This window comes from Gavia stellata, chromosome 30, assembly GCF_030936135.1.
Source record: "Gavia stellata isolate bGavSte3 chromosome 30, bGavSte3.hap2, whole genome shotgun sequence".
In the NCBI taxonomy this organism is placed as follows: Eukaryota; Metazoa; Chordata; class Aves; order Gaviiformes; family Gaviidae; genus Gavia; species Gavia stellata.
In genome coordinates, this window is record NC_082623.1 from 4,307,010 (window position 1) to 4,331,999 (window position 24,990).

General features: G+C 44.6%; 2 protein-coding genes across 3 annotated transcripts; both read left to right on the forward strand.

The window, feature by feature from the left end:
• The first annotated feature begins 1,518 nt into the window (after positions 1–1,518).
• Positions 1,519–20,611, forward strand: ZC3H11A (zinc finger CCCH-type containing 11A). Of its 2 annotated transcripts, XM_059831043.1 has the most exons (18): positions 1,519–1,538; positions 8,541–8,593; positions 8,990–9,189; positions 9,392–9,511; positions 10,271–10,394; positions 10,835–11,038; positions 11,374–11,490; positions 12,028–12,105; positions 12,567–12,677; positions 13,413–13,475; positions 13,736–13,831; positions 14,045–14,110; positions 14,654–15,154; positions 15,800–15,873; positions 16,574–16,898; positions 17,210–17,379; positions 17,790–17,857; positions 18,408–20,611. In XM_059831043.1, exons 3-18 carry the CDS (start codon positions 9,136–9,138, stop codon positions 18,670–18,672), a joined length of 2,436 nt encoding a protein of 811 aa, XP_059687026.1. In that variant the 5' UTR covers positions 1,519–1,538; positions 8,541–8,593; positions 8,990–9,135; the 3' UTR covers positions 18,673–20,611. The 2 variants fall into 2 exon arrangements, with proteins under 2 accessions (XP_059687026.1, XP_009819330.1); XM_009821028.2 differs by lacking the exon at positions 1,519–1,538 and having other exon boundaries at positions 5,821–8,593.
• A 207-nt stretch (positions 20,612–20,818) lies between these two features.
• On the forward strand, positions 20,819–23,041 carry SNRPE (small nuclear ribonucleoprotein polypeptide E). The gene is made up of 5 exons (XM_059831276.1): positions 20,819–20,901; positions 21,079–21,105; positions 21,645–21,707; positions 21,948–22,026; positions 22,766–23,041. Exons 1-5 carry the CDS (start codon positions 20,848–20,850, stop codon positions 22,819–22,821), a joined length of 279 nt encoding a protein of 92 aa, XP_059687259.1. The 5' UTR covers positions 20,819–20,847; the 3' UTR covers positions 22,822–23,041.
• The last annotated feature ends 1,949 nt before the right edge of the window (positions 23,042–24,990 follow it).

A 24,990-nucleotide genomic window follows, 5' to 3' on the forward strand; every position in this document is an offset into this window, starting at 1 on the left:
ATCCAAACCAGTGCTCCTGGGCTATCTGTCGAGCTGCCCTTGAGCAAAGATCCTCCCTTGACCCCTTCCCCGGTGCTGTGCCTGTGGTGCCTCTAAGGTGATGCATGGTGGAGGTTGTGATCTCTATCTCCCAGGGACTGGCTTTGAGCTGTGTCCTGCCTCTGTTCTGAGGCTATTTTGCCTCCATAGAGGCACTTTGCCCAGACAAGAAGGACAACAGGAAATAAAAGCAACTGGCCTCTGAAATACTCTCATTCCCAAGCAGGTTGTTGGCACTGGAGCTGTTTGACTCCCTGGCTTCTTTGGAGAGGCTGTTGCTTCTCTGTGTCTTTAATAACTCCAGGGCCAAGCCACGATGAGAAGATGGAGCTGGGCAAGGCTGTCAGTGAGAAAAAGTTCCATCTAAAACTTCTCAGCTGAGTGTCTGTCCCTTGGAGCTGATGCCAAGTGATATGAACAGGGCGTAAAAGCTTTACTGTGCAGCGTCACCCTCTTTCCTGCTTTCTTGGGAAGGTGTCTGTGCTGACAGCGTCCTCCAGCTCTTAAATAAACAGAACTGCCACAATTGCTTGAGTTTTTTTTTTAAATCTAGTCCAGGCTGGATGCAAAGAAAGAAACAAATCACAGGACTTTTAGTCATTTAATGGGGAAAATGGCTGTACTGGCTGTGCCTGTGTGGTAGCGGGGCTGCCCCAGGCACCCCCTCCCTGAGGACGGACGCTGCTCCTGCTGCAGAGGTGGCTGTTTACCACTGCCACAGGGCCAAACCGGGGAAAACAGACCACCGGCACACTGGGACGGAGAGGAGAAAAGCAGAGGGAGGCAGGTTTAGGTCTATGATCTGCCATGAAGTCTAAGCAAGCCCGTGCTGCCCTGACAGAAATGGCTCCTACCCACACCACCACAGCCAGGCCCAGGCCTCCCTCCCTGAGGTGCAGCACGGCCTGAGGTGTCCCAAAGCCCCAGGGAAAACGCCTGCCGGTCCGGGAAACCGGGTTGAAGACATAAAATAGCTTCCAGCTTGGAAAGCGTAACCCTGAGGCAGCGTCTGGCAGCGTGAGGGAGGGGACGGCCACCTCAGGGGCCGAGGCCTGGCACCATGGCGGGCAGGGGCACACACCCTGACAGGAAGGTGGGCGTGGGGCACCACAGCCGGGGCGGAGATGGACGGGAAGGGGGCACTCTCCTGATCGCCCCACAGTGAAGGGCTTTGTCTGGGTTAGAGGCGCTGGCGGGACCCCTCGGAGGAGGAAAGGGCAGAAAAGCCGCCCGCCCGCTTTGTTTACGGGCCCCGGCCGCCCCTCTTCTGTCGCTCCGTCCATTGCGCCCGCGCGGAGCCCCGCCCCCACCGCTTTCAACGGGCGGAAGTGGGCCCTGGTGAAGCCGTTCCGCCCGCCATCTTGCCAACGGGCGAGCTGAGGTTGCCCGTATGTTAGGCGCCATCTTTGAGGCTGGCAGCGGCGAAGGCGACGGCCTGAGCGGCGGCCCCGGCGGATCGAGGCGACACGGCGGCAGCAGCGGCGGTCCCCTGGGGTTCGGTAAAGTCCCTGCTCGCCGGTAACTAGAGCTGTTCGTAGACCGCAGGGGCGGGGGAATGGCCTCTCGCCAGGCCCGGGTCCCCTCCGCTCCCCTCAGGGGAAGCAGGCCGCGTCCCCCGTGCCCGGCGGGACGGGCGGCCCAGGCCGCGTCCCCGGGCCCTCGCCACCGGGCTATCCGTAGCCACTGGCGCGGGAGGGGGGAGGCCGTTAGGGCCCCTGGGGCAGTGCGGGCCCTCCGGGTACGGCGGTGGGGGTGAGGTGTTCTGCCCGGCCTCGGCGCCCCCGGACTTTAGAGAGGGGGAGCTGCTTCCCCGCTGCCCGAGGCAGGCCCAAGGTCCCCTCTGCCCCCGGTTACAGGGCCGCAGCCCGGGGCGCAGTTCTCCCGTTCCCCACCCCTCCCCTTCCCTCGGCCGTTAGCCCTTCTGTAGGGCTCGGCTGCGGGCCCTTCCCCCCGCCTCGCGTCCCCGTCGCGGTGGTCTCCCGGGAAAACGGAATCCTTGGACGGGCTCTGGAGAGGTTCGGTTGGGCAGATTGAAGATCCCAGTGCAGGTGCCTTAGGAGTATAGGTTATTTTCAGTTAAAACCTTGTGCCTTCCTTTTGTAGCAATGCGTATAAGGGACGTGCTGTAATGTAGTCATCTGACAAATTGCTCCTCCGTTCCCCAAAGGAACTGCCTTCAGGATCTGACTAACTCTGGATGCACCCGGTTGTCATCTTAATTTCTCCTTTAGGTTGTTTAAAACAACCCGATTGGGTGACGTTTATTTTTGTTTCTTAAGAATTGGATCTGGGAGGTTTCTGGTTTCTTACATTGATGTTTATAACAAAAGTGCAAAAGTGATTTTTACAGTTGCAGGGATCAGTATGTGGAGCCTACAGATCGTTCCCAGAACTGGCGCTGTGGGGTGCATGCTGCACTCAGGGAGTGAGCTCTGGGCCATACTTTCAAAATACAACACTGTGTTATTTGATTGTAAAAAAGGAGATCTCCTGGGGATAGGGGATTTTGAAATGATATCAGAACCACCACTGTGGCATGTGGTTGAATTGGACGCACGTTAAACTGACGAAGCTGAACAGATAGGCTGAATTTGCTGCTGGATGGCCAGACGTTTCAGGAGGAAAGCTGGTCTAGAGAAAACTTCCTCTTGCTGTTGCTTCTAATCTAAAATGGCACCCTTCCAAATGGCTGCTTCCAGGGGAAATTGACTCTTTCTGAGATTTAATAAAACATTTCAGTGAGGAAGATGAATCGTCATAGTAAATGCTGCCAGGCCCCGGTGCTGATTTCAGAAATAAAGAGTGCGTGTCTTTTCTTTAAGTATGCCTGTCTCACCCAAGAGTATATGAAGCAGCTCTAGCAGTCCCCTTAGTTTGGAATTGATTCCTGATGCCCATTTGGACATTGAGGAGGAAAAGCTGGTGGACAGGGAGAATGATAGAGGAGAGTTACCCCCTAAAAAGATAGGAAAGAAGGGGTTATGCATTAAGGGAAAGCCACTACATAAAAAATTGGTGCTATCTAAAGATTTGTTAAGGATTTGGGACCTGCAGATACTGCTACACCTGTGTGTGCTGTAGTCATGCCTGTTGCCGCTGAGCAAGATGGAGAGAGCTGCTTTATTGAACGCAGTATGTTAAAGCACGCGTTGTTGCCTGGAAGAAGAGTGAAGACTTCCATTGTGCAGAACTTGGGATCTGTGGTTCACCTGGTGTGCCATATCCAGCATATGGTTAAAAAAAAAAAAAATCAACTGTGGCAAGCCAGATACTCATCTGGGGACACTGAGTCTTCGGTGACATCTCCAAGCAGAGTGTTGTGTACGTTGGGCTGTGGCTAACAGCCGGGTGTCACAGCTGTGAGCGCTGTAGGGAGCACAAATATGCCTGTAGTGTGTCTGTGTCAGCCATCTCCTCAGACACCAGTTTAACCAGTGGGAGTTTGACGTATGTTCTCAGCTCTTACGTTGGCAGTGACAGTGTGGCAGAGCCAGCGGGCTGGTTTTTCAGCTGGAAAAGGAGGAGTGGACGGCAAATGTGTAACGAGATGGGTAAATGAGAGCTGTCAAAGAGGTTTGCCATAGACATGGGTTGTACCGATGTAGCCCGTGCAGCTGCAGCAATAGTGGATCCTGGAACATTTGGAGAAGATAGGAGTTTTCTTCATGGAAGCAGTACTGTCAAAAGCCTTTTGATGCCAGAAATTAGGACAAACGCATCTGTTGTCTGGAACTTCTCGGTTGACTCTCAGTTGACTCTCTGTATACCTGGCACACTCCTTGCAGTCTTTAAAGTGTGTGTCGGGGAGGGCAGGGCAGGGCCTCACCTTGGCATTTCCGTGTTGCAGCAACACTTGCAGACCACACACCCTGCATGCTGGGCCAGGGCCTAAATCTGATGGTGCTGTTGATAACCTGAAGCTTGCGTAGCACTTCTGGATTTTTTTCTACTGTTCCACATGGATTTTTGCCCCATGAAGGTGATGTATTGAGCTATTTCTTTTCAACGGATAGGCTTACAGCCAGTTGTGGTTTAACATCTCCTGTTCCATCTTTGCCTGCTGAGCACGTGCTTGGTAGAGAAGAGGACATGAATCTTAACCATGGGACTCAGACCCTCAACTACATACCACTGTGAAGAAACTCAGATATGAGAATGCACTTAACAGATAAACAGAGCTGTTATAAAATTGATTACTGAAGACACTTTTTTTCAATGCCAAGTTTTCAGAAGCTCATACAGATTGTGGCACTAGATAGTCAGTTCCTATCTATAACATGTGACTACACAGCATTGTAAAAGAAAAAAATTTCATAGCTTTGGAGAAAGCACAACACAAAATTATGCATTTAACTGTTGATACGTGGACCCTGAACAAACCACGGACTACTTGACAGTGATGGCCCAAGGATATCTTCTGATACACTGCACCAGCAGAAGTCCCCTTTTAGAAAACAGGCAGCTCCTTCCCACCGGCTTTGCTGAAATTTCTGTAGTAGGAAATGTCCTACCAGAACCAAGTGACCAAATTGATGTGTGGCTTTCCCTTAATCCTCTCGCCCCTGGCTTTCCAGCTTCCGACAACGCTGTGTGTGCAGTGCTAGGTGCCAGCTGCCATGTTTTACGTACATTTTAAAATTAATGATTCAGGACTTCGAGAACGGGTTAGCAGGTGCTTGAGAGATTTGTTTGCTTATTCTACTGAGGCCCATCAAATTCTTCAGTAACTCTGCATTCAAACCGTTTTCCACAGCATCACTTGGAGCAGGAAATGGCTGCTCAATGAACCTCTCTCTACCTTTTATATGTTAAAGTGACTTTAAAACAGGAGAAGGTGGAGCTGCCTCCTCCTGGGAGGGAGAGTGGAGCTCTTCTCAGCTCATGCCAGTGGTGGCAGATGTCTGAGGGGTGCAAGATTCTTGGCCTGCAGGTGGAAGCAAGTGGGGAACTGCGGTTCTTAGTCCAAGTGCTGCCATCAGTCACGTCCTTCTGGCTTTGCAGAGCACGTGGAAAGACTTTCAGATCAAAGGTGTCACTGTCGCTCTTGGGTGAAATATCTTAGGCTTGAAACTGATTTTCTACGGAGTGGTGTGCTCAGATCTGAATGCCTTGTCTTGGCCGCTTTACTAGATCCGTGCTTTAAAGGTGGCTTTGAAAAATTCCTTCTGCATCTTAATGTGTCGAGCTAAAGACAAATCTACTGAAGCAGCGTCTGATCTGATGAGCGCTTCACTACAGGGCTGTTCTTTGACAGCTACAGAAACACCAGGCCAATCAGCCCTTTCAGGAACAGATTGATTTGCCTCTCATCTTGAGGAAGAATGTCCTAATTCAGGTCCCTGAAGTGGCACATCTTCAAGTAGAGTTGCTCCAGCCGGCAAGGGGCAGCTGTGCCTCATGACTGTGGTAACTCATGGCTCTGGCTCTCAAGAGATCCCGATGGAAGGTGACCCCGACTCAATGGCAGAAGAAGCCAAGACGATCATCTGCTTTAACCTTTGCTTTCTTGGCTGGCAACCTTGCTCTGAGTGGATCTTGAGTGCTGTAACCCCCAGCCTCAGAACATGCCCCCAGTCCATGTTTAGGCAGTATTTAACAGCTAGAATTGACTAAAAAATGTAAAGAGTAGAATTTATGACTATTCTGCTTCAGCTTTGGGCAACTTAGCTTTATGTTTTCATACAGAGAATGAGATGTGTTAGCAAGAGGTTGTTCTGTGCTTCAGAGGACATGATGATGTGTGGTTTGTGTACACATCATAACGCAGTGTTCTATATATAATTTGTGACACCTAGTGCGCGCGCGCGCTGCACTTTTGGCCTGTGGAGCGCGGTAACCAGCAGGTAGATCAGCAGCATCTGTAGGTAGGTGCAAAAATACTTCTCTCATGTGTTTGTTGGGGGGCAAAAAAAATTTTGTTCCCTTCTTGTTCTTCGGTACAGGACAAAGGCAGGTCAGCAAGCTGGAAGGTTAGACCAGGGAATAGGACTGTTTCTTCAGTACCAAGAAAGGCAAGCTTGTAAAACAAACTGGACAGACTTTCATTGTGCTCTTTATCTTCCCTTAGCAGAGGTAAAGTTTATGGCACTTGTTGGCATGTTTTTCCTGACCCCCAGCTATTGTGTCTGTAATTTTTTTTTTTACAAAATTAATTCAAAATTTCTTAATACAAAACCTTTACTAGAGTTCTGGAGAAAAAAAGTGTTTAAAATTCTTATCGACTTCCATTAGAGACCTGCTGAGTGCACCAGAGTTACTCATTTTTATTCAGACTTTCAGGGGTTAGTTCATTTGATTTCTGTTTAGCACTCAGATTGCCATGTTAACTGATACCAGTTTAAAAAAAAAAAGTTTTTGAGTTAACCCTTTTAAAAATGAAAGGACTTTTACGGAGTTTAGAACTTTGAGGTTTTTTCAGGGGGGTGGGGTGTTGGGTTTGTTTGTTTGTTTGTTTTAAAGTTTTGCTTTTTTCCCATTCCTTAAACAAGATCCATTCACATTTTAAACAGCTCTTGAAGTCTGCTCAGGAATATGGAAGGCAACAAGCAAAATGCTGAGCTGCTTGGGCATTCAAAAGAGCTAAATCTGAGGGGATTTCTTTTTTTTCCCGTGGTGGTGGATATAGTAATGTTGCATTATACAGGTGTCTCTCACTTCCTAGGGAAAAGAAATGCCGCCTTCTAGACCGTGAATTCCTTCTAATTTGTATTTGAATGCCTCTGCTCAGCAAAGCAGTGGTCCTTAATTGCCCTCTATTTAAGTGTTGGCTTGTGCAAACTGAAGAAATTGTGCTTGAAATTTAACTTAACTATCAGTGGTATTGGTAACACATTTGGAAAAATGTTTCTTCTCAAACTTCTACACGAAGGAGCACCAGTAATTTTTAGAAGTAGGTGCATAGGAATCTGTATGACACAAAGTCTGGTTTTGAAGGTGCCAAAGGTCAAAAGTGAATAGTCCCATCAATACTGAAGAAGGGAAAAAAACCTTTGCACTTAACTACTTTTTTTTATTCCCTTTGTCAAGCAGTCAAAAAACAATAACTAATATGAGAACCCAACTTTTCCTCTCTTTATTTTAGATTTGGGAAAATTCCCTGCCAAAAAAAAATATCCTGGAAAATTCACTAGTGTTTGTGTGAGTAAAAGGTTCCAACCTTTTATTATTAATTTGTAAGAACTATTTCATTCAGTTTTGTCCAAAAGAGTCAGAAATACTTTGCACAGAAATGTGCAGCATTTTAATGAAAGTGGTCAGAATCACTTTAATTCAAACTTTATCTGGTCTGGTTGCAGGTTTTATGGCATTTAGTATCTTTAAAAAAATAAGAATCAAAGTATCTGACTTCACATTAAAAAAAACCTGCTTGTGGCTAAATAAAATCAGTTTCACCTCTGGTGGTACCAAAAAATCATCAGCTGTTGAATTGGACCTAAGCCATCTTTTCAAACCTTCCGTGATCTTGCAGCAATGGGTAATGATGGATATATGGATTGGGGAACAGCATGTGATGGCAAACTTGTAGTATTTGCTCTGATGTAAAAAGAAAACAAATTATTTCCTAAAATCAAAACAATTCAAAATTCTTGGTATCATGCAGCCATGCCACTTGCAAAGTGAGCATTTCCCTGCCTCTCAAAGCTTGCTGTATCCTTGATCTGCTGTCTTCCCGCTGTTAATTGATTGCAACTCTACGTGTCTGATCAGGGCTAAAAGTTGTTCTTGATACCGATATCATACAACATATACTGTGCACGCTTGTGTGTATAGATATGTTTATACTGTATGCATGTACATATGTATGCATATTTGTGTGCTGGCCTCAAAATCACTCATGTTATAAAGCATCGGCCTTGAAGGCATATTCATCAAAATATCTAGATCTTTCATTTTTGCCAGTTCCCTCTAAATGAGAGATGTTTTATGCAGTCTTATGTGGCAAATAGCCAAAAATTCTAATTTTTACTATCACTCTTGCTGACTTTATTATCACTCACTCTTGGTGTGTGTATAAACACATATGTGTATGTGTATACATATTTGTGTATTTATACACAAAAGTATGTTTTTGCTGTACAGGTAATAAAGATGGGGGAAGGTTTTTGTGTTTTCTTAATAGGTGAAGAAATCTTGAAGACCAGAAATTGCAACTTACTGAATTTTAAATTAAAAAAAAAAAAAAAAAATTGTCCGGCTGTGGAAGATGGATCCTCATTTTTGCAGCCACTTTGAATCACAAGTTCATCTTTAAATGCACTGGGTTTTTTTGTTGGTTTTTTTGGTTTTTTATTTTGTTTTTTTTTTGAAGAGCTAACTAACCCTGGCTGTCTCCAGTCTGACAGTATTCAAATGGACTTGCTTCCTCCATTAGTTGTAAGATGTTTAAAAGCACATCCTATGTTTGAATTGTGGATGAGAGGTTCCCTTGGCAATGTGAGGAGAAAAATTCTTTCTACCCCTTTATTATTAATTCACGGATTCAGTGTTGGTTCGGCCTACAGGAGAAGTTAACTGGAAGTCTTTGAAGATCAATATCTTTGCTGAAGTTGTCCAGGTATGTGAACTTGAAGATCCACGGTGATTGGAAAATAAGGTTTAATATGTCAATGTATTTTATAGAAATTATTCGTACCCACAGTTGATCATTGACTGATAACTCAAATGTATGACCAACTTTTTAAGAAGTGACTCTCTTGTGGGGCTTATGACCGCATGCGGTAGTTTCTTCTGTGCTCCAAGGCGTATAACTATTACTAAGGACACAGAAGAGAATGCTTGCTGACAAAACCCATTCAGTTTTACAGAAGTTTGACTTAGTATTAGGATAGTTTTTGTGACCAGCTGATTTCAAGACATAGGCCGCCTCAAGAGAGTAATTTTGATTAACAGAAAGCAGCTGTAAAAATGCTTATTACTTAATTATTTTTCACTTATTGATACCTTTCTTTAGGGTTACTTATAAAAAGAAGATTTCTCTGATCAAGCCAGTAGAAGACTTTCAGTCCAAGAAAGTGAAGCCAGCTCTTGCCAAGAGTGGAGGAAGTCCCTGTTGAGTGAACCTGTGGAACCTGAGCTTGTTCTAAGAATTTGTCCGTTATGTCTAACCAAGGAGATGACTGCTACTTCTATTTCTATTCCACATGTAACAAGGTATGTTTGGGTTTCTTTTGCTTTGTTTTTTTTCTTTTTTCCTTTTTATTTTTTAAGAGAGGAGGGGGAAGAGTGGGAGGAGACATACAGATTTCTGGTAACCTGATAAGCAGTTACATGCTGCTTCCGTGCTAATAGCACGGGCATTTTTTTAGGCTGTACTATTTTATTTTCCTTTTTGTTGATTTTCTTTTGGTTACAGGGAGACAGCTGTTCCTTCCGCCACTGTGAAGCTGCTCTGGGAAATGAAACAGTCTGCACACTCTGGCAGGAGGGTCGCTGTTTCAGGAATATCTGCAGATTCAGACACATGGAAATCGATGTGAGTGTTTGTGTAAAGATGTGTTCTCAAACTAAATCACTGAAAGCATTTTTCATTGCTGGAGGTGGATGGAATGTGCTTTTACATGATAAAACTACTTGCTTTAAAATTATATTGGTTTCTATTACTAGGAAGGGGATGGGAGGAAGTTGGGGGAAGAAAAATCAATTTCTTAGTTATATCTCAGCAAGAAATTTTTGTATTAGGTGTTGACATTATTTTCTTAACAGAAGCAAAAGCAACCACATTGATCAGACTGCTTAAATGCGCTGGAGCAGGGTGGTAGTAAACAGCCTGCACTAGCCTCCTGAGGGCTAGACTTGATAATGGCTCTCTTCTGTCTTGGATTTCTTCAAGTAAACTCTGGGGGTAGTACAGGGTGGGGAGAGAAAAGATGGGAAGGAACTAAGGCTCTGAAAGATAAATTCAGATAGATTTAACCTAGGCAATTTAAGACATTTTTCCCTCTGAATAAACCCAGTATTTTCCATGTTGTATTCGTTTCAACCACCCTGAATTGATTTGTGAGGGTGCTTGTCTTCTCAAACCGAATGATAGGAAAGCTAGATAATATGTCGTTGTTACAGCTTACACAAGCTTTGTGTATATGCCCTGAAATACTTTTAGTGATAAATTTACCTTTGGAATGATGTTTCAGCAGTGCACTGCAATAGTCCTGTCTTTGGCATGACGTGAAACTGTCTCTTTGCAAATCTAAGGTGAGTGTTACCACGAGCTTTTATTTCTTTCTGTCTTCAGAAAAAACGCAGTGAAATTCCTTGCTACTGGGAGAATCAGCCAGTAGGCTGTCAAAAATCCAACTGTGCTTTTCATCACACAAAAGGACGTTATGTTGATGGACTCTTCTTACCACCAAGCAAAAGTGAGTTTCTTAGGCCCTTTTTCTTTAAGTATTAAATAATTAATTTTGAATATTACTTCTGAGTAATTAGTAATTACTTACATAGAAGACATCAAGTAACTGTTCATTTATAAGTGCAGGAAGAAGTCTGCAGTCATAGGCTCTCAGCTAAATGGAATGTAATTCTGGTATTTAATTTTTTTTCGTGCTCAGCTTCTCTGTGCCTTGTGTGATTGTTGCCTTTCGGGTTGCTTTCCCCTCATTTAATCCTTTCTCGGTGGTAGGGCGGTGAGATTTGTGTGTGAAGGGGAGCCATGGTTTATAGTGTAACCAGGGGTGGGGAATAGGAGACTCTAAATTCAGTAGCCAGGTGGGTTATCTACCTTATCTACGTAGTGAATGCAACATTGAGGTCGAAGTTTTAAATGGCCAAATTACAGACGATCCTTCTCTTCCTCTAGCTACGCTTCCAAGTCCACCTGAGTCTGCAGAAGATGATGTGAAAATGGCTCAGATGTCACTGCAGCAAAACAAACTTTCTGTCCAGTCCAATCCCTCTCCACAGCTGAGGGGGGTGATGAAAGTGGAAAACTCTGAAAATGTCCCAAGTCCTACACATCCTCCAGTTGTAATCAACGCTGCAGATGATGATGAAGATGATGATGGTGAGCATTTTTTACTTACTGAGGGCATTTCTATTGTTAAATGGATGTATAAATCACAGAATACCTGAATTGTGTAGTGGTTAAAGCTACAGACAAGAGTCTGGAGTCCTAAATATTTTTTTCCCCAGTATAACTCTTTCACTTATACGAGTTTGTCAAGTCAATATGGCTGTTTAAAAAAAAATCTTTCTATAAACAGTTGTTTGTGTTCATAGTTAAGAATATGAATACAGTATGAACCATGGACTGAAATGTCATTGTATGAGCTACATAAACATGAAAAATCTTGTCTAATCCGTACTCCATAACTGAATAGGTTTATTTTTGCCTTTCAGACCAGCTTTCTGAAGAAGGAGATGAAACTAAAACACCTGCCCAGCAACCAGCTACAGAAGCCCATAATGGATTGCGGATAATTTCCACTAGGAAATCCAATGCTAATACAAAACAAGGTATTCTAACGGCTGTAGTAGGATGGATTGGAAGGAGAATTTGACAATTAACTCAAAAGCAAAATGTTCTAAAAATACAATAGAATGTAGGGTAGCTGGATGGAGTTGGTTATTTCCATGAGCTCATTCCTGTCTAATACTGTCACACATCCTTTGGGTCAGACAGGTAAACTGCTTCTTGTTTACTTTTGTAGAACAAAATAGAGCCACAGAGTGGAGTTTAAATGCCTGCAAATGTGTCCTTTCAAACATTGTGGAAAACCATGTCTAATGACAGAGGAATCTAATACCATGTAGATGGATTAAAAAGCTTAAAACTATAGGTTTTACCCTGAAGGGTGGGAGGAGGGGTGAAGAAAGGTGCCAGTTGCTTACCAAAATACCATCCGTTCTATGGCTTTTTTTACTTGTGGGGAGTGTTGACGGGGTTTATTTGAAATACTTTAGAAAGGGTCTGAGCTGTAAGAAGCTTGAGGATCTGTGCTCTTCAGCATGTGCCTTTAAGCCTCAGTTTCATTAACCATTTTGTGTTTTCAGATGACAATTTAAATTTCGGAATAAAAACACTTGAAGAAATCAAATTGAAGAAACTAAAGGAAAAAACAAAAAAACAAGGTGATGAGTTAATATCCCCTACTTTCCTATCCTTCTGCCTTCTGTTCACCTTCATCTGTTTTTTTTTTTTTCCCTGATAATACCTGGATAGCTGGCTATGCGTTAGTGAATACAATTATTTGTAAAAGAAAGGAAATTTTTTTGCACTGTTGGATTCAGACTGGGAGATGATTGCAGCTGAGAGCTGCTTGAGACTTCCACAGACTTCCACGTTTAGCTGGGGGCCTTGAGCTACTTTGGCATGCAAGCTGTTTTCTTAAACTCAAACAGCTGGTATTCAAGGTTGGAATTCCAAGGGCAAATCAGAGGGAAACTGCTCATCTCTCTTATTTACATGCACCTATCATTGTATGTTTGATAGTAATTAATAACTAATGGTTTTGGTCTTTGTGATAGTTCTTTTGTTTTGTTTGGTTGGTTTTTTTTCCTAAACATCCTTATGTTTTGCTTGCTTTGATCAGAAGGTCCTTCGGGAGTTTCTGTTCATCCGCTCCAATCTCGGACTATTCCTGTGCCAGAAAAGGAAAATGTACGGACAGTAGTGAGAACTGTGACTCTGTCTACAAAGCAAGGTAATAGTGAATACTATTGTTTCCGTTTCATGGCTCCTAAACCGAAAGGTTAAGTAATAATTAAGATAATTCAGACATGTTAGTCTGCTCGTGCTGCCTTTTTCTAATTAAAGCCATGCTTTTATGCTGAAAGTCCCTGGTTGTATTGGAAAGGTATGGCATTTGTAGGTGCTCAGTTTGTTGTATTGCAATAAAAGATCAAGAAGTGGTTTTTTATCAGCCATAGCAAATCATATATTATCACCATCCTACAGACTCTCAAATGTGCTTAATTTGACTTTCGTGTTCCTGAAGTTGAGTGAGATTTGTGAATGAGCTAATGTTTTGACAGTGTGTGACAGAATTAGTGTTTGGGTTAAGTGCAGTAGCAGCAGGGAGAGAGGCTAATGTCAAAACAAGTGTCAGTGCAAATAAAGGGATAACTGATAAACAGGAGTAATGAAAGTGAAGACCTATAGAAGATGGTGTTATACAAGTAGCCAATTTTTGAAGCATCGAAGAGGCTGACAGTGGCAATGGCGGACAGTAGTGTGATACGAGTCTGTGTATAAATGGCAGTGTTCAGATCTGCACAAATTCCTTTTAAAGGCAAAAAACCTGTAGAACTACTTGTAGTCATTTGTTTATGTGGTTTGGCTACCAAAAGCGTGTCTTTCTTTGGGACATGGGCTAGAAGGACAATGCTTTTACTGGCTGCTGGTTTCTGTGCACTAAAGAGATTATTCTTTGTTTTAGGGGAGGAGCCTGTGATTCAACTGAATCTTGCCGAGAGACTGGGAAAGCGGAAAGCCTCCATAGGTAAGAGCTTTTTGTGAGCTGTTGTTTGCGTGCCCTCATCTAAACATGACTATATTTAAGGGTATTTTTGCTGTATGTGGGAGGAGAATACATTTTGGCAGAAATCTGTGTTGACTACAGAAATGGCAAACTTTGTTAGCAACTGAAAGGCAAATATAAGAAAATATACCTGGAAGAATTGAAGTTTGTGGTTGACTGTTCTAAAATCCTCCTCCAGAGAAATGTTCTTAAAGTATTTCTTGTTTTCTCTCTTGCTGAAGCTGGTAAAACTGTCCTTCCACTAAAGCGCAACCTTGCTGAAAGGCTGGGGAAGAAGATAGAGATTCTGGAGAATGCTGACAAAGCACCAAAGAGAGGTACAGCTACTAAATGGACATCTGGATTTGATGCACAGATTTTCTATTTAGGTTTTCAGTTTGTCCTTTCTTCTAATGGTTCTTTTTGCTTGTTGGTTGAGGTCCCAAGTTGACTTTGAATCCCAGTGAAGTGATCTCCTGTCTCATTTTGAAATGTGAACACAAAATTGAGATTTATGCAGTCTCCCTAACTTTTTCTGTTCTGTCTTGTAGTTCAAGTCCCCAGGTCTCTGAAGGAGAGGCTAGGATTGCCGGCTGAACAGACCAGTACAGAGACAGGTAATAACTGGACATTAAGTATGCCTTCCCCTTTTTTCTTTCCATGAACTTCCATACAGCCCTAAAAGTTAATTAAAAAAAACTGCGTGATTCCTCGTGCTCGAGTGCTGAAGCTTTCCGGATGGCTGCTGTCAGAAATCTGGCTCTAGGTGTGTGCGTGTGTTCTCTGCTTGTGCCTCATCAAGGTTTCATGCTCCTGCTGTGAACCGTCAGAAGCTGCAGTGTGCTTACGCACAAGTAGAATAGAACCACTGCCAGGAACAGGAGTTTGAGATGCTAATGGAGAGACACAGTCTGAGAAAGCAACAAAATAAAGTAGACTAATGTTTTTTGTGTCGCAACTCTCTCTGGATAGCCCTGGTTTTCAAAATACAAGTGGCTTAAAGGAGGAGGAGAATATTACGCAGAATGATACTGTCCTAAGATGCATTCTTGGGAACACTCAAACCTAATTTTCCTTAGTACTGTGACAAATTTTGGAGACTTAAAATATTGTTGGAATCTCTTTAAATATTGTTGCTTCTCTTTTTTTGATGATGATAGAGAAGGCTGCTAAGCCAACAGGAGAGATCCATGTGAAAACACTGGAGGAAATTCGTCTTGAGAGAGCTAATCAGAGACGAGGAGAAACACAAGCAAAACCCCAGACTGAAGGACGTTGTAAAACAGAAGATCCCAGCTTGGGGGCAAGACCTTCCCCTGCAGTTCGCATCAAAACTTTCTCAGGAGCCCTGGCTGAAAAAAACCACAAGCGATTGGAAGAAGAGAAGCAAAAAACGGAAGAGTTTCCTACCAAGACAAAAGTTGAGAGTGAGCCCAAGAAGCAGAGCATACTTGCTCCATCTGTGCCCATCAAAGTGCAGCTGGCAGAGCCGGCAGGTAAAGCCAAGCCAGCAGGAGAAGTGCGTATTAAAACCTTGGAAGAAATCAAGCAGGAGAAAGCTCTGCGGATGCAGCAGAGCGGAGAAAATGCGCCAGCTCCACCAGCACAACCTGAACCTGCCCCGACAGGGAGGAGATTGTTACGGATCACAAAGCTAATAGGTAGTAAGATGATTTCGTACCTGCCCTGGTGAAGTGCTTTCCCTATTAAGCAAATACAGTTTGCTCGGGACTCGCTTTGCTCTTTCCTTCTATGTATACTAGAGGATAAAAGAGTTTAAGGCTACAAAGTCAGAAGGCAGGAAAGTGCCAGAATATGCAACCATATTATTTTCCATGAATTACATGATAGTTTTCTGTATTTCCCACTGGAAAATTCATTCACTGAGGAGCTTTGTAGTCTTATTTCTCTCTTCTGTTTTTTCAGCCATCTGTTTGCGGTATGGGATCTTCCCTGTGCTGAATCCAAGTTTACCTTTGTCTTCGGCATATGTGTTGTTTAACTTAGTTATTGATGTATATGTGTTTGTGAAGCATGTATCAGCTGCTTAATGAGAGGGACAGTTTTTGTCAAAAATGACAGAGCATTAAAAGATCTCATCGATAAGGTGATATAAGCCATGTAAAAAGAGATAATGCGATTGAGGGAAGGAGAGCTTGAATGCTGCGTGGATTGCTTGCTACAGCCTTTCCCTCTGTCCTGTTATTAGACATGAGGAAATAAACACATCAAAGAAACAGAGGCAACCACGTTGTTTATTTCTGCTGTTGATAAAGTGATTTTTTTTTTTTTTGCTTGTTTTAAAGCACCTGGAAGAGAAGAAAAGAAGATAGTGGAATTGAGCAAGCCTTCTCCCAAAGCTGTCTCTGCACCTGCAGAGGTGAGTCCTTTGTGAAGGCATACATATATTCATACAGTTATTGATAAATTTTATTATGTTTTGTTTGTAACTCACTGCGTGCTCCCAGGTTGAGTGTGTTCCTACCTTTCCCTATTTGGTAAGCGCTGCTGTGAAGTCATAAGTTCTCGCTTTCAATAGCATTTCCACACAACATTGTAATCCTCAAGCTTTGAATTAATCTGATTATACCTGACAATGAAGAAGAAACCCTATTAGCACGAGATAAAATCTGTGAGGTTAATGTGAAGGGAATGTTTTTGTTCTCAGTAACTTTGTCTGTCAGACTTGAAGAATATCTTAAAATCCTGAGGTAAGTATTTTAACAGAAAAGGCTAGAGCTTTGTATTAGAGGAAATCAGTCTGTCAGTGAATGCTGTATTGGGGGGCTTGTATGACTTTCTGTTGCTTAAAAAGAATGTAATAGATTACAGCTAGAGTCTTCTGCTCTATTAAAGAAGCTTGCTGTGTTGGGAATTGTAGGCTTTTGAAACAGTATTTCCATAGCAAAGCATGGATCTTGTTACAGGCAACATTTTATGGAAGAAAATGTCAGATCTGAATGGTATTGACATGCTCTGTTCCACATGGAACCATTTTGGAGGGATTGCCACTCATTTTCTCATTTCTATGAGATCTCCATAGATTTTTGTTCTATTAGTCCTCTCTTGTTTCTTTATAGCCCTCTGATCAGAGTGCAACTAATTCTAAAGTTCAAGTGAAGAGCCTTGAAGAGATAATGAGGGAGAAGCGGCAACTGAAACAACGCCAAGAAGAGAAGCTTCAGAAGGAAGCAGCTGCTGTGCCATCTCCGGTTGAAAAAGCAATCAAGGATAAAACTCCAGCATCAGGGAGTCCTGAATCCACCGTGGTTTCAGGGTCAGCTTATCAACTTGGGAAGAGGATATTGGTGAAATCTCCAGATGATGGGGTTGAAAGCCCAGGAAGTGATGCTGCTGTATCACCAGGGAAACAGGCAGCTCAACTTCTGGAACGGAAGGCTAAAAGTAAGTATTAACTGTATGTTGAAGAGTTAGTTTAGGTCATGTTTTGAAAGAGGGGCAGAAGATGAAATCTTTCACGTTGTAACTCTGCCTCCTAACTTCTTTGCTCCTTTTTATGGCTTCTTGGCAAACCGAGTTTACTATGTGGAAAATACTGCTGAGAATCTGGGAAATGGCAGTGTAATTATGCTGACCAAATATGTTTAACTAGAAGGATTATGGGGCTGTTAAGAGAACCTGGGTGGTTTTGGTTTTGTTTTTTTTTTCCTGAGGCAGAGCAAGACTTCATCGGTTCTGTCTTCCTTTTACTCTAGCCAAGTCTAAGGTGTGCCTGAAGCCTTCGGATGGGAAAGCCACCTCCCCCACAAAGCAGACACTGAAACGTAAGGCAGCTGAGAGTCATCCCTCTGCCGTGGCGGCTGTGAAACCACTGAGTACCACTGGTGGTGATACGAAGGAGCCTTCAGCTAAAAAAGCAGCTGTGGTAAGGACAGTAGCTGAGGCAGTAAAATTTATGCCCAAGTTTTACCCACCTTTTGGAGAAAAGATGGAAAACTGAAATGTTCTACAGGTCTCTGTTCCCTTTTAAATCCAGAAGTGGTCTACAGGATGGTTGTAGTACTTTTCTGCTTTTATTAGATGAATGGCAGCATTTACAGGATACTTTGCTATGGTTTCTCTGTGGCGTGAAGGATTTTGTCCGTTAATGCTGTGTTCTTAAAAAAGACACAAGGTCATTAGTAAACTTCAGGTGAATACTAACTTTTCTTCAGGAGTGCCCTGGTTCTGTATTTTGGTTAAGGCTCAGCAGTGCCAGAGGAGAAGCAGTGGAGGAAGAATCTACTAAGAAGCCTTTTACCTCTGTATCATAAAAACTGTCTTGCTTCTTCCTAGGCCGTTATTCCTGCTTTGCCAGAGGACAGCCTGGTCTCCATACCTGGGAGAGAGAAACCTAAAACCAGGTAACAACCACAATTTGTTCTTTTTCTTCATCATTGTGTCCTTCAGGTGAAACATAAGGGGTTTTGTCACATGTGGAAAAATTGGAGTTTTGAGAGAATTAATGCCAAAATCCAACAAAGGAACAATTAATCTGAAATAATTTTCTAGCAGCTAGCAGGAATGCTTATTTAGATTCTTTTCTTAAAATGCTGCAAGTTGCTACAGCTTTTCAGTGACTTCTTGGGTTTTCTGAATGCCTGCAGAGGTTGACTTCTTAACTTTTTTACAGTCAAATTAGTAAAGGTGGCAAAGTGTCTCTGGCTACAAAAACTGAACCTTCTTGGCCAGACCCCAGATGCTCTGTCTTCACGGATAAATCCCCCAACTGAAAAATGTCCCTGCTGATACATTGAACTCTAAAAGTAGCCCCAGGTTAATTGAACAACAATTCCTGTGTAAGGTTGAGGTGTAGGAGGGATTAACTATATATTTAAGAGCTGGTTTGCAGAAAACATCTCTCTGATTAAGGAATGTCATGCACTGATTTGCTCTTGTTCTTGTTCTTCCAAGTCCTGAACTGCATATTGGAATCCAGGCAGACTCTGCGGCACAGTCGGAGGTCTCAAGCTCAACTTCCACTTCTTCACAAGTAGCAGTAAAAACACGCCGGTTGAGCTCCACAGGGGCTGGGAAAACACCCTTATCTGTAGAAGATGACTTTGAGAAGCTTATTTGGGAAATCTCAGGAGGCAAACTGGAAGCAGAAATTGACCTGGATCCAGGGAAGGATGAGGATGACCTCCTCCTGGAACTTTCTGAAATGATTGACAGCTGAACTGCATAGTCTTAAGGTTTAAAAAAAAAAAAAAAAAAAAAAATTTAAAACTGTGTATTTTGGACACCCGGAGGTGATCCTTTCTCTAGCTGAGGCTTTGCAATGAGTCTTAAAGCACAGTTGAACTGGTAGAAATTGGCAGTATCTGCACTCAGTTGTCCTAAATTTCCCTGCTGGTCAGAGTCAAGGTCGTGTGCATCCTTTCTGTAACTATCGGTGGCTACCTTCGACGTTAAGAGGACAAAGCACTTGTTTATTTCGGGACAGAGAGATGCCCATCTACAAACTGTGGTGGTTGTGAACTGATCTACTGATTCAGTGATGCTCTGAAGGCTTAAACTTAAAGCTTCTTCCTTCCTCCCCCTTTGGCAAAACTCAATGTTCAGCGCGTTTCAAAGCTTTGATATTCTGATTTCTTGGACAGTTGATATCTAAAGCCTGGAGTTACTATGTCAACTCTTGAGTTTTAGTTATGTATGCTATCATTTTGACTTCAGTCTTTTAGGGTAACTCTTGAGTTTTATTTATGTATGCTATCATTTTGACTTTGATCTTTAGGGTAACTTAATGAAAATGTCGGGGTGGGAGGGAGCAGAACAATTACTCTAGTATTTTGGACCAAACGTGCTGCCAGGGGTGGTGGTTGGGGTTAGTCCATCCAGCCTTACTTTGAATTATCAGGGATGATAACAGTATCAGTGTGAAAAGCAGCAGCTCTACAGTACAGCTAGAATGCCCGCCTCCCATTTTGTTGTACTGTACCGAAGCTTGGGGGGGGTTGGTGCTTTTTTCTGATGTGAATAGGGTTCTGGGGTGGGTAGTCAGGATTCCTCTTGTAGTCTGCAGTAAATTGGTAAGGTAAGAATGAGTTCAAGTGCCTCTCGGTTCCGAGAATCGCTCCCCCGAGCTGCTGGCTCATCTTCTGTCGGGAAACGGCGGCTGCTCGGACTCGCGTTCAAATGCTGTCGGCTTTGCCTGACCTCCCGCCGGCCGTGTGGCACCATCCTTGACACCGACCCAAGGGGGAGCGTGTGCCCAGGCCGGCTATCTTGGAACCTGGTACTGCTGCAGGACCAACCGTGCTCTCCTTTTTGGGCGTGCCCCCGGGGATCCTCCCTCTGGCCTCCCCTGCACCCCCGCCCCACCGCTGGGCCTCGAGCTCCGTGGAGGAGTACTGGCTGGAGGCAGGACTGGAGGTTACTGGTCTGCCTCAGGCATCCACGTCCAGTCTGAATTGGTGACCCTGCAGAAAATGGCTGAGACTGGGGTGTATTGTGTACCCTGCCACCAGTGATCGTTTTCCGTAGCAGATACATTTTGAATTATTTTTTAAGACCTTTAGTCTCTTCCTCCTATGATTTGTGAAGCTGTAGGGGCCCTCAGGCATTTGCTGCTGGCAGAGGAAAAATGAGTTGTTTTGAGTTGATTGTAAATACTTTCTCTTTGGAAGAAAACACTTGTGTGCTTTGATAATCCACTGTCATGTCTTAGTTCCTAGAGGAAAGGTTTGAAACCAAAATTTAGAAACCTGCTGTTCCGGCTCCAGAAGGGTCACCCAGCCCCAAGCTGCCGACCCTTTATCCTGCTGAAGGACTTTTCTCCCGCTGAGGCTTCTGCCGGTGTCGCTCGCTCGCGTGCAGACAGGAGCGACGTTGGGAGAGAGGAAGAGAGTGCGAGAGCCCGGCGAGGAAGGCTTCCCTGCTTCCCTCCTCCTGCTCTGTCGTCAGCCTTTGCCGCCCCTGGCCCAGGTTCTGTCCGTGCAGACGGGATTTGGTGTACGCCATGGTTTCTGTAAATATTTTATTCTTCCATTTTATATTTGTGTTCTATTTAAGGTATTGTATTAAACGTAGTCTGGCCTCCTCCGCCTTCACCCCTAGTTGAATTGTTCCCTATGACAGCAGCTAACAGTGTTTTTAAATAAACCTGCCATAAGAGAGGTGTCGGTGCGTGGTCTGTCTGTGGGGCGGGGGGGGCACTGAGCGTCCCGGGGGGCAGCCCCCTGCTCGCCTCCCCCCCGGCGCGGAGCAGTAGAGACGGCGGTCCTCCCAGCCTGCTAGAGCGGCCGGGTCCGCCAGCATCCCACAGCTCCCTGGGCGCTCCCGCCGTGCTTAGCGGCTTCCGGCGGCGGCGGCGGCGGCGGGGAGCGCGTGCCGGGCAGCGGCGGCAGCAGCCATGGCGTACCGCGGGCAGGGCCAGAAGGTGCAGAAGGTGATGGTGCAGCCCATCGTATCCTTCCTGGGGGGGGCGGCCTCGTCTCGGAGCCGCGGGGGGCGGGCGGGGCCTGGCGGGAGAGGGGGCGGGCGGGAAGGAGCTGCTGTGTTGGCCCGTGAGGCGCCGAAGGGCCCCGAGGGCTGTGTCGCCGAGGACTTGTTGCTGCGCTGCGTCCTTAACGCTCCGCTCCAGAACCTCATCTTCCGCTACCTGCAGAACGTGAGTACCGCGGCCCGGCGGGGCGGGCGGGGCGGGGCTGCCGCGGCTTCGCCCCCCGTGTGCGGGAAGGGTCCGGGTGCTCCTTGGCAGGGGCTGTGACCCGTGGGGGGACCGGGGCAGCACACCGGATTGGTATTTCCGAGCTCATAGTTCGGTTTTTGAGGCCGGTTTCTGTTGAACCGAAGAACTTGCTGTCGTTCAGATACGGGAGAAGAACAGCGTTTCCCTCTCGCGTTAAGGAATTACCTTTGTAACAGGCGTTTGCTCTTGCAGTCGGGTGTGCGGGGATGTTTCCGTGACAGTTCTAAAATCTATGCTGTTACATGTTCATCAGCGAACACGTAAAGTATTTACAAAATAGCATAATACCTTAAAAATAGCTGAGGACATAACTGAAACCATGTGTGAGAGTTCGTCCTCCGAGTGCTGCAGAGCTATAGCGGCTATTGGGAGCGAGGATCGCTTACCGCATAGGAGAGACTGACGTTGCTTGGAGTGTTTATGTTCCTCTTTTGCTCTCCTTCTCCTTAATTTTGCAGAGGTCCAGGATCCAGGTGTGGCTCTATGAGCAAGTGAACATGCGGATAGAAGGCTGCATCATTGTGAGTATCAGGATGTCCCTTTGTTATTCTTTTGATTGTTTTTTTAATTCAGATTCATAAAACTATTTCTTTCTGTCAAGAAACACTAGCGTGGGGTGGTGGAAATACTTCATGCCTCTCCAATGAAGAGTCTTAATTGTCCTGCCCACGTCAGCCCAGCTAACGATAGTTTGTATTGTCGTATCTGAAGTTTAGACCAGGGTACTTAGCTCACTGACTGCTTTTCTTGCTGATTTTTAGGGCTTTGATGAATATATGAACTTGGTGCTGGACGACGCAGAGGAGATTCACTCCAAAACAAAATCCAGGAAGCAGCTGGGTATGTCAGTATGTCTGTGTAACCTGAGCGATGCCTGAAGCCTGCTCGCATGAGCCTTCCGAATAGCAGCACTTTGAAGTACAAAACACCTGAAGTGTGTTGAGTTTGAAGTACAGTGAGCAGATACTGGCTAGATCTCGGTTCCTGCTGGTTTTTGAGCTGGTGGTTTTGTTGAATGTGCAGGAGAATCTCTCTCTGCCTGAGATCGGTTTTTGCCTTTCAAAGGTGTGTAACAACATATGGACTGCAGTGCACTTTTTCTGCAGCCCGGGCGGCTGGAGGGGTCCGGTCAAACTCCTCTCAGCTACGTCTAACGCAGGTGTCCCTGAGCAATTCTGACACTTGCTGTGTCATCTCCGAGTCGAAGCAGGGACCACCTAAGCGGCGGTATTTAATACTTACCACCTGCTGATGAGGATGAACAGCAGTCTGTGACAAGTGACATCTTCAGGCTCTTGGTGTGGACAGAGCGCTGTTCGAACACCGAGCACTGGAGTGGAGATTGTGTCTGAGACGTTGTAGTGCGAATTTTGAATGTGGGCCCTGCACAACCACGCTTTCAGTCCTGCGGTGCGGCCAGGTGGAAAGGGACTCTGTTACTGATAGAAACCTGGTCAGTTGACGTCTGGGCATCTTCTTGCAAGCACCTTTGCCGTTGTGAAATGGTTTTTGTAAACACAAGGTTATCGTCAGAGTCTGGGATCTCTCTAATCTCCCCTTTCCTTTCTCTGTGTTGCAGGTCGGATCATGTTAAAAGGGGACAATATCACTCTTCTACAAAGCGTTTCTAACTAGGATTTGTTGTTCTTCACTTAGAACAATGGCTACAGTGCTTCGGAGTGAATAAAGTGCTAGTGGGAGCAGGACCGGCTAGTAGGCAGGAACTTATGTGTAACTGGGGTCACATGCGGAGTTAAAAACTGCGCATTCCTTTGTGCGAGTAATTTTTTTTTTTGTAGTTTGAAACGATGCACAATGTATTTCGCAAATAAACATTTTTCACATTAACTGTCAACGTAAATCTTCTTGCTTTCAGTCTCGTGCCCTTCTGTGAGTAGAGAAGGGGAAGAAGTGTGTTCAAAATGATTTTTCACCGTGAATCTGTGTAGTCTCTGATAAATATCTGTGCATTCTGGAATGTTTCGTCTGCGTTAGGTGGACATGGTGGTCTTGTTCAGGATACTGGAGCGATGTGCGGTCCTTGAGCTTGCATGGTCTAGTGAGGCACTTGGGGCTGCGGTATAGTAATCCAACGTGTACAAACCTTACTGGTAGACGTGCTCGCAAAATCACTTATCTTCAGGTCAGAGAAGCAGAGAGGGCAGTTGGTTTGGATTAAATCTAATTTCTTGCTTCTTTGGGCAGAGTCTCTAGATTAAACCATGGCACTGTTTAATAAGTTGGGATGTCAAATGTATCAGTTGGGTTTTTATCATGTTGGTTTATTATAATTATTATCTGTTTGAGAATATGGCTGTTCTATTTAAGTTTCCACAAGAGAGCAGAGTTGCTTATCGCATCAACAAAAGGTAAGTTCCCAGCTTAACTTGGGACTATCAGTCCCCTCTGCTGCTTTTCTGATGTAAAGAAAAAAGAAAGGTTTTGGCTGTAATTGTAACTCGGAGACTAAGATTACCTGGATGGAGAGAAATGAATCCTGATACACAAGCTGCACTAAAAATCATTTAAGACGCTTTCAGTATTTCAGAACTTAAATTTGTGTATCATCTTAAGCATGAAAATTAGTAAATTCAAGGTGGAAGATTTCTTGCTTCAGGGGATAGAAATTTAAGAGTCTTCTGGCAGAGATCATCCAGCATGCTTCTCCCATTCCAAGAAGTCATACATCAGGAGTATCGTAGCAGACATTCACGGTAAGAAGCTGCTAACCGAGTCAGTAGTTTTGTATTTGTGTTCGCAAGCTGCCCAGTCCTTTCAACACAGAGTAAACAGAAATAACCTACCAGTGCCATTTAGAAGTCATCACCAGAAGCTAGCACATATGGAATAAAATAGTATTTTCAGAGGTCACCTGCATCTGCTTTCCACTTTATCCTTGGCGTACCAAGTGAGGCTTTCGGGGAAGGCAGGAATGAATTGCCTCAGTCGATAGTTCAGGTGTTGCAGTAAGGGATATTGATGATGCAGTGCTGTAAAATTTACCTGCCTGCGTCTCTTCATTGTTACAGACAGATGATGGCCTTGAGCCTCTGTAAAAATGCAGACTCTCTTTGAAGTAATTTTGAAGTAACTTTGAAGTAATCATTTCTCTTCCCAAGTGTGTGGAACTTTTTACTAATAGTGTATGTTTAGAAAGGGCTTATTTAATGGGATCTGTTGCGTCACATTGCTTGGCTCCAGTTTATCCAGGGCCACCGAAATAAAACTGCCTCGGAGCCTACGAGGGTCTGTCCTTCCGCTTTGCACGTAGCTGGCAAGCGGCTGCTCTTCGAGAAGAGTTGGACATGAGGAGAAATAGCTCGTTCTTATCAGCAGTGCTGCTGCCAGCTCCAAATTGTGCACTTCCAAGACACCGTAATGCCTCCTAAAGCTCCTCTGCTCTTTGATATTATCAAATTAGCACGAATGAATGTCAATATTGGAGTAGGTTGATGACGGGAGGAAGGAAGTCCAGGCTAATCAGCTCTGAAGCATCTCATGATAAGGTACCAAAATAGGCTGTAATTATGTGCGTGGGGGAGTTGCAGAAGAAAAGGAGAAGCTCCCCAGCAGGAAGCCGTGAAAACTGCAGAAAGCCTGCAGGAGAGTCCAGGCGTGTGTGGATGTCCAGGAGGAAACACAGCCCCATTGTTTGAGGCGCGCCTGGCAGTGGAGCGTTGTGGTCCACGAACAGAGCTTCTAGGCATTACCAGCACATAGACGGGGCACAAGAACAATTCTGGCTTTGCCGAAACTGGCTTCCCAAGAAGCACTTGTCCGTCCTCATAAAAACCACAGGACTGA

What these genes read in the sequence shown, in the direction of transcription:
- ZC3H11A (XM_059831043.1), top strand. Translation starts at nt 9,136, where the DNA reads ATGTCTAACCAAGGAGATGACTGCTACTTCTATTTCTATTCCACATGT. An exon ending in TGATGATGAAGATGATGATG is followed by an intron (nt 11,039 to 11,373) that starts GTGAGCATTTTT and finishes TTTGCCTTTCAG; the next exon opens with ACCAGCTTTCTGAAGAAGGA. An exon ending in ACAGACCAGTACAGAGACAG is followed by an intron (nt 14,111 to 14,653) that starts GTAATAACTGGA and finishes TGATGATGATAG; the next exon opens with AGAAGGCTGCTAAGCCAACA.
- SNRPE (XM_059831276.1), top strand. Translation starts at nt 20,848, where the DNA reads ATGGCGTACCGCGGGCAGGGCCAGAAGGTGCAGAAGGTGATGGTGCAG. An exon ending in TCTTCCGCTACCTGCAGAAC is followed by an intron (nt 21,106 to 21,644) that starts GTGAGTACCGCG and finishes TTAATTTTGCAG; the next exon opens with AGGTCCAGGATCCAGGTGTG. An exon ending in AAAATCCAGGAAGCAGCTGG is followed by an intron (nt 22,027 to 22,765) that starts GTATGTCAGTAT and finishes TCTGTGTTGCAG; the next exon opens with GTCGGATCATGTTAAAAGGG.